This window comes from Polyodon spathula, chromosome 6 (genome assembly GCF_017654505.1).
Source record: "Polyodon spathula isolate WHYD16114869_AA chromosome 6, ASM1765450v1, whole genome shotgun sequence".
NCBI lineage: Eukaryota > Metazoa > Chordata > Actinopteri > Acipenseriformes > Polyodontidae > Polyodon > Polyodon spathula.
In genome coordinates this window covers 65,302,249-65,310,705 of record NC_054539.1, presented here as the reverse complement: position 1 = coordinate 65,310,705, position 8,457 = coordinate 65,302,249, and the positions used below count along the sequence as shown (strand labels likewise).

Below are 8,457 nucleotides of genomic sequence, written 5' to 3'. Positions count from 1 at the left end.
TGTGTCGTAAAGAGCACTGAACAAATAAATTTGTTAGATAGCTGGTCTTAAAAAGTAAGTAGCGGGGTTCAGAAGCATTACACGTCCAACTGTTTAACGTACCTGTCAATTTTTTTTTTTGATTGGTAACATCCTGACAACTTTTTACACTTATAACTTTAAAGTCTGTTTAAGTCTGTTTTGAAAATGGCAGCTCTAGTGCACTGATAGTGTAAGGATTATTGCCCACATTGTCAAACAGGAAACACAGCAATAACGATCCATCATGTGGTACGGAACAGAAAAGCCAGAGCACTTGTTATGTTTTTTTTTTTTTTTAATAGCTCTTCCTGCAGTGATTTAGAGGACAGATCTCAAACCCCAGTACGCTACAGTGGACATTTTGAAATGAGCTTTGAAAGACTTTAAAGTTCTAAGTGTAAAAAGTTGTTAGGATGTGTGGCAAAGTGCCCCGCCCCTGGGCTATTTATTTGTGTTGTATGTTACGTGTAGTGTGTTAATGTTGGAATATAGTCATTGGTACACAGGATATAAATGGGTCTGTGTAACACAAGTGTTTAAAATGTATATTTGTATTTAGGCAAGAGGATTGCACAGCACTTCACATGCAGGTAAAATGTAATAATATGCGAGCATGGGGAATTGCACTTTATTAATTCACGTGCAGTTGTACCGAGACTCCAATTGAATGACTGATTAGCAATCGAGTCTCAGTACAGCTGCATAAAAGCAGCATGTTTTCACTCACTCGGGGTTGTGTGTTCGGTGAGTGGAGAATGGGTGTGGAGAGGAGAGAATTTAAAACGATAACTAATCGTAAATATATTACTGTTGATTTGACTCACCGTGTTTGTCTGTTAGTGCACTGTTTGTTTAAGTATTAGTCTGTTTTGTTTGTCTATTTGTTTTGGCTGCCAGTGCCATGTCCTGTTTTTTGTGTACTGTTTTATTTTATAATAATAAACCACGCAGCAGCGCATTCATTCATCATTTCATCTCGCAGTACTGTATGTTTCTTCTGGTCTGGCGTCCCCACTACAGCCGTCTTTGTCACAGGATGTTAACGATGAAAAGAAAAATGACAGGTACGTTATTGAAACAGCTGTGGCACCATGTGGAGCTGTATAACGCTATATTTTTCGGAAAACCACTACTTACTCTTTAACCATAATGTACGTCCATGTCTATATTCAGGCCATCAAACAGAAACGCTGATGTACTTGACCAGAAGGTTCACTTCATTGTGGAAAATGTCATCTTCTTTTTCAAACCCGCCTCTCAAAAGACATAGGTGGTTCTTGAAATTCTAGAAAGCTTTCTAAGCATTTTTTTAAATGTTGCTAAAATAATAAAGCTTTTCTCATTGTCCTTTGTGGAAAATTGTAATAAAATAAAGTATTGCATTGGCTATACCGAGATCCTCCTTTTCATGAGTCCCCTGAAAGCGGAGAGGCTGGGAAGGCCGGTAGACACAGAGCTGATAGCAGAGCGTTGCTGCATGTTGCAGACACAGCCGTTCGAGCGCAGTTCGGGCAACCTGCCTGGGGAGCCGTCGCTCTGATCCACGCAGCTGTCTGAGGTGGAAATATCTCTGGGGATGATCATGGGTATTGAGTACTGCAGCTTCTCCCGGCTCTTGTACCAGAGGCAGGAGCACATGGACTGGAAGTGCAGCACCTCAGCGTAGACGTTGCGGAAGCCTCGACCGGCGGAAGCTGCCGAGGCTGGGGTGTCGACAGGGCTGCACATGCTGCTGGCCTGTCTGTTGCGGGTAAACAAGGCGCGGTGCTCAGCATCACGTTTCTCATCCTCTGCATTCATTGTCATGAAGCGGAGCACAACCAGGTTCAGGAAGGCCCCAATGACTGTCAGGCCAGTGAGGATGTAGATGAAGCTGAAAGCCACGTACTGGGGGTTGTTCTGCAGTGCGTGGTCCTTCTGCAGGGCCACATAGTCCCCAAAGCCAATGGTGGTGAGCGTGATAAAGCAGTAGTAGTAGGCTTGAAAGAAGCTCCAGTCCTCGTAGTGGGAAAAGGCTGCTGCCCCGATGCACAGTGTGCTAATGCAGGAGAAGAAGCCAATGGTCACCATATTAGCCATGGATACATCCGTCCGCTGCATCTTAAGGCACTTCTTGATGCGGTGCAGGAGGTACTTGACAAAGGTATTGATCCTCTCGCCCAGGCTCTGGAACATCACCAGGGTGAGGGGGATCCCCAGGAGGGCATAGAACATGCAGAACACCTTCCCTCCATTTGTGCTGGGGGCTGCATGTCCATACCCTGGGAAAAGAAGAGGAAACACAGACCATTTAACAATGATGTAAAAGCATACAACTTACAATAGAACCCATACAATACTACAAACATTATATATTCAGCTTGCCTCTGTGTCTGCGAGGTAAAACATGAATAATTTATTCAATGGTGTTAACGCAGTATAAATCTACTGAGACACATCTCCAGGCATAACCGGTCTCCATTACTAGGAGTTTGAGAAGTTGTGTTTAATTAACTAGGACAAGGAAGCCATTGAGAAGCCATTGACACTCTTCCATGCTTTGGCTCCTCAGTAATCACCCATTGCTTTTCCTGTGACTTGTGTTTTTTAAACGTTTCTGCGTGAACACTAAGAAGTAATTGGACAATTTCTCTTATAACTAATATGAAAAAATACATCCCATTATGAAATCCAATGTATAATGTGTGTGTCTTTCATAAGGAAATGTCATGGGTGATGGAAATACAATACATTAGAGTAGACCGGATTTACTGGAATTGTTGTGTTAGTTCAGCCCAGTTCAGACCCTCAGGGTAGGAAAAGAGCACACAGAATACCTGTCCTTTACTGTGCTATACATCATACCCCATTTCTGTGTACAAATCAGTATTCATGTTCCTAATATCATACTGCACTAATGGATGCATTTTTCTGACAGAGCTGAAAGCAAAATGCTGTCCATATGAAATAAACTGTGCAGAAAACTTGCATTGTAACCAGGAAGCAAAAGCAATGGCCAATCAACTAGGCCCGTTCCAGCAAGCTCAAAACAATGTATTTATAGAAAGACAAGATTTGAAACAAGATAATTCAGAACTACTCAGAATGACTCGAAACATCATACAAATGTATATGGAAAGTATAAAAAAAACAAAAAAAACAACACCATTTAAAATGTATTCCAGCTGTCAAAGTGTTAAGATAACATTTTCATTTACAGAATAGGGACCCTATCCTATAGTTCCAGGGTAAACATATATTACATAGCTTTTGGTTGTAGATTTAGCATTGCAACACCTCTGCAGTCGTACAGCTTCTTCAGCTGGGACTATGGTTTTCCCAGCACAGCTGTCTATGTCAGTACAATTGCGCCCTGTCCAATAAGCTCCCTAGATAACTTTGAGTTAACAAATCCTAGGTATTGGACTCTGTATAGAATATCAAACAAAATGTATCAAAAGTTTATGATAATGCAATGTCAACATCGATATGTCTTCATGCAGCATAATAGTTATTAATTTGAGGAAGGTTTGCAGCAATGGGGCACATTAAAGGTTAGTTCCCATTCCTATTTTAGCTAGGTTATCATGCATTAACCCTTACACCACATTTATTACAATAGATCAAAACTGCGGAAGTTGTGACCGCCTATATCAGTTGTGGTTATTTTTTATTAAATTAAATTAATAATGTGCTATAAGAAAGGCTTATTTTACAATCTAGAAACAAAGAAATGTAATTATTTTTTGCTATTGAAATAAAAGTGAGACAGCAACCCTAACATTTTGAAAAATAAATAAATAAATAAATAAATAAATAAAACTTACAGCATGCAACATAATTTGTAATAGCATTAATAAGTTAATTCACCTCATGTGTATGGCTCCAATCATAAATACAAAAACATGTTTGTTTTTCCAACACTAGTGTAGACTAGTTCTGTGCATATCCCATTTCTTTTTATTTTTTAGATGCGTGTTCAAAGCAACACAGAATCCAGCACTGACAATTTGTAAATCTCAGGATGAGGTTCTTACTCTTGCAGCTTGGAAACAAGCTGGCAGTTACCCTCCAGTCTTCAAGAATTCACTAACATAAGAGATATGTTCAACTACTCAAGCTGTCAAAAGAGGAAGTGCTTATTTATATCAGCCATTTCACAACAGTTTTTTTTTTTTTTTTCAAAAGCCAACAAATAATAATAAACATCGCCATATTGCTTCCTGTGTATGAATTTAGCTTTTATTTTTTTTGTTCTTGGCAAATAGTTAATTATTTAATTGTTATTCAAACGACAGGAAAATAATTATGTTTTTTTCCCTGAGAAAATTGTTATATTGTGATCTAGTGTAACTGAGAATTATCAGATCAAGTTTGAAACACTCTGTACTGTAGAGAAAAGCCAGTGCTTTCCAAAAGCTTCAGTTCTCCTAAGAAACAATTGAGTCTCTGATCTTTTGCATGATCACCCTATTCTGTATTTTAATGGCAAACCTCAATGGTTAATATCCTTGCCTCTGGACTGGGGTAACAGTACCTTGAGCTGTTGTCATGGTTTCGTATATCCCTTATAAGGACCCAGAAATAATGGTGTAACACAGTCCTCGGTTGTGTGCTACAATTACCGTATTCCTTCAAATTTAAGACGCACTTTTTGAACAATTTTTTGCTTCTCAAAAACAGCCTGCAACTTAAATTCGAGTACAGTATAGTGATGTGTGTTTTGAAATCGCCAAAAAAAGACGTGACTGTCCAGGTACACAAACAGCAAAGTGACTGACTGCTGAGAAAAGATTAACCAAAATGTTACTGCCTGATCTCGAATCATCCACGACATACAGGCAGACATTTTCAAAGAAGCGTCATTAGCTTCATTAGGGATTCAAAGAGCAGATTTTGCAATTTCAGTGTTTCTAACAAACAGTACCGTTGGACAGATTGGAAATGCTGGTCAGACACCCATATTCATTCAACATGCCAGCAATACCACTGTTCACAAATGGGAAGAAAAACAAGTGTGAGTGATGAGAAGCAGCACCTAACTGTAATGCTCTGTGCGATAGTAGACGGCTGCAAACTGACTCCATATGTGTAATTGAGGCTGTATTTTTGTATATGCATACTTATTTGATGTTTTATTTTTTCCTCAAATTAAGGGTGGGAAATTTGGTCTGTGTCTTAAATGATATTTGCAAGCTAGAACTAATTATACAGTAAAGGTATTCAATGAACTATTTTAATATCTGTAAATGCTATTGTCAAAGGGAAAAACCTGGCTGTATATAACTAATTATTTTAAATGCTGCAAAATATCCAAATACCAGGCTCCCGAGTGGCACATCCGATAAAGGCACTCTGCATGGAGTCCAGGATGCACTCAATAGCCTGGAGATCGCTGGTTCAAGTCCAGGCTATTCTATTGCTGACCATGGACAGAAGTTTCCAGGGGGTGGCGCACAATTGGCTGAGCACTGCCTGGACCCAGGATCAAATCCCTTTAGTACAACCAGCCCCTGAGGCAGCATTAAGCACTAGAACAAGCATGGCATAATGCAGATTTAATGAGAGGGATTAGAATTGCCCTTGAAATATATTTCTAGAAACATTGAGTTTGCTGCAGAATTTAAATACTGAAGATCAATAACATTTTTCTATTAAAATTATGCTTGTACTGTATTGGTATAAGAAAAGGGAGTTTTAAAAAAATTATTTCAACTTCATCCACTTACAATATGCAGATGTAGCTTGACCCTCAGACCGCAGTGTATCGACGATAATGTAAATAACACCAAGCTCTAGACAATGAGTTTCAAATTTTAAAAGTGTTCCTGAACTTTATTATGATGAATACGATAATGTTCATTATAGTAAATGTTCTTTATATGACACCAGTGTATGACTTAATAGGCCGTCATTTGTACTATAAAACATCCAGTTATAACCACCGATAACCATTTACGCATGTACAGATGAATACTGACATGGCAAACCATGTCTTACTGTTGCCATCATCCCTTTTATACTGACAGCATCACAAACAAAAAGCGCCTGTGAACAGCCTGGAATGAAAAAATGCTTTGACGAGCAACAATTTCACAGGTACAGACAGGTAATTATGTTTTTTTTTCTATTAATGAAAGAAACAGTATGCAGCTACCTACTCACATTGCCTCCATGTGTATTTGTGCCATGACGCAGCAGCAACAGCTATGCATCACTGGATTATTTATTTTGGCATTGATTGTTTGTACGAACTTCTGCGGAGTTATTTGAAACTCAGCATGCACAACGCATTTATATTGATTCTTCCTAAGGACCCTGACACAGTACTAATGATTATGTTTTGCTCTTGTGGTTGTTGTGTGTCAGATGTTATCAACTATTATGCAGAGAAGCAACTGCATAATACTTGATGATGATGTATCCAGGAGGCACCATCTTGGAGATTTAAAAAACAAAAATTCAATTCTTGAAAGAAAGCTGCATGCCCTGATCTTAAAGTGATTTTGGATAGTATTTAAATTATGCAATACTATAGATGAAAATGTACTGCTGCTTTTTAGTACCACTTCAATAGTCGGATGTAGCAATTTATCTTCAGCCTTGTACTTTAAATATTTCCATATCCTCAAAGAATCTAAATAATTACAGCAGAATAAATGGGGGTCAATCATAATGTTAACAAAACTACGGTAATGAATTATAAAGCGTCAAAACATTCTTTTATTGGTGAGTAAGGGATGTAATGTGCTACCTGACATCTGAAATACAGTACCTACAGTAAGGCTTCTACCATATCAAAGATCCCCAGAAGCGAAACTGCAGGCTAACTAGACACTATATTGACATGCAAAATCATGTACTTTCTGTGCATTTAAAACTACTTGGATTTGTATGAATACAACCTATGCTTTTCTTTTGCCTGTGATAAAACCCTAACCCTAAGCATTTCAGAGGCTGTAACGTCTCTCTGGTTCCAGATAGAAATAGAAAGGAAATATGAAGCACACAACTGCAATGGAAAGAAAGGATAACTGAAGTGAATGAAGCCATGTGCCCTCTCTCGCATCTCCCTGTGTGAGTTACCCTTAAAGAACTTTTATGATTCTAGCAGTCAAACACACTTAATAAGATCCCTAAGCTGGTATGCATCTGAACGCTTCCAGTGTAGTCAGATAGGGAAGGTAGATACAGAAATAAAATCCTAGCTTTACAACATGCTATAATAAACTCAATGGTAGGATATGTAAAATAAATTTTGTAAAATTTAGCAACAAAAATGTAAGTAAGAACCTTTTAGAAAAAGAGTTATAGTGGCTGATGTAAGGATACGTGCAAAACATCCATATTGTGGCCAAAATCAGCATTTTGCATATGCAAACCATGTTTACCAGCCCTAAAGTGGGACTTTAGCAATCACTAAAAATGCTGTGTATGTAAAGAATGTTTTTCCCCTGGCGTTCTGCACCCATTATCAAATTAGCAGTTTGCCATCATTAATACATTTAAATGATACAGTTGAAGAAAAAGTCATGGAATTGGGTGGGGATCTGGAATACTAAATGGGCGAGGATAATGAGTTGAGGATTTTGCCTTGCACTTGGGCAATTTCTGACCCTTCAATAACTTTGCACCTCCTCTTACAAGGTGCAAACTCATATAGAAGCGAGTAATTAAGAGCTGTATAAAAGCACACACCTGCAGAGACCTGTCCCTGGCCTCAGGATGGCTGCTGTGGTTCACTTCCTGATGCAGAGGCGCTTGGCTCTTGTTGAGGAGAGGCAGGAAAACTTTTGGAGGAGAAGGGCAAGACGAAGAAGACCCTGCATATTCAAACCCAGGATCACTTTGTTTGGGCTGTCGGTTGAATTTCACTTTTTCATCACCTGGCTGACTGTCCTCCTGGTAACACCGACAACATACTCTGTACCCCTAACTCACCTCATTCTGAGCTGTAAGTGTGGACTAGCCCAGTGCACAGGCAGCGCTCATTACTACCCTCATTATCATGACTGCAGCTCATTATTTATGTGTGTTAAGTACCTTGCATTGATCTTAGCTTACATAGGCCACAGTGCAAAATAATTGCCTGGCCGCTGGACAATTTGGATTTTGCAGCCGCAATTGTCTGCACTACATAATCCTTATATCAGCCCCAGTGTCTATATTATGTCATTGAATTTTACAGTTTCTTTAAAAATGTGATTTCTAAATGTACCACTAATGATTACTTTATAGTTATGGATGGTCGGTAGGATACTGTAAATACTGTAGTTGCTTAAAAGAAAAATTTTAAAAGCAAAAAAAAAGTTGAATTTACTACAGTATTACAAACCCCATGTGTGGGTGGATGGAACAAGTGTAAAATATTACAGCTTCTTAAAGCAACACATAACATCAGCAGCCTTTCCTCTTCACCATTTTCCAACAGTGAATCTCACATCTGATCTGCAAAAA

The 8,457-nt window shown here is 38.8% G+C and overlaps 1 protein-coding gene across 1 annotated transcript in view; it reads right to left on the bottom strand.

Moving 5' to 3' along the window:
* Positions 1–1,022: 1,022 nt before the first annotated feature.
* LOC121317479 (potassium channel subfamily K member 3-like) overlaps positions 1,023–8,457 on the bottom strand; it is a 40,599-nt gene continuing 33,164 nt past the window's right edge. The window contains exon 2 of the mRNA XM_041253465.1: positions 1,023–2,282. Coding sequence (XP_041109399.1) covers positions 1,408–2,282 — 875 coding nt within the window. The 3' untranslated portion in view covers positions 1,023–1,407. The remainder of the gene's footprint in view (positions 2,283–8,457) is intronic.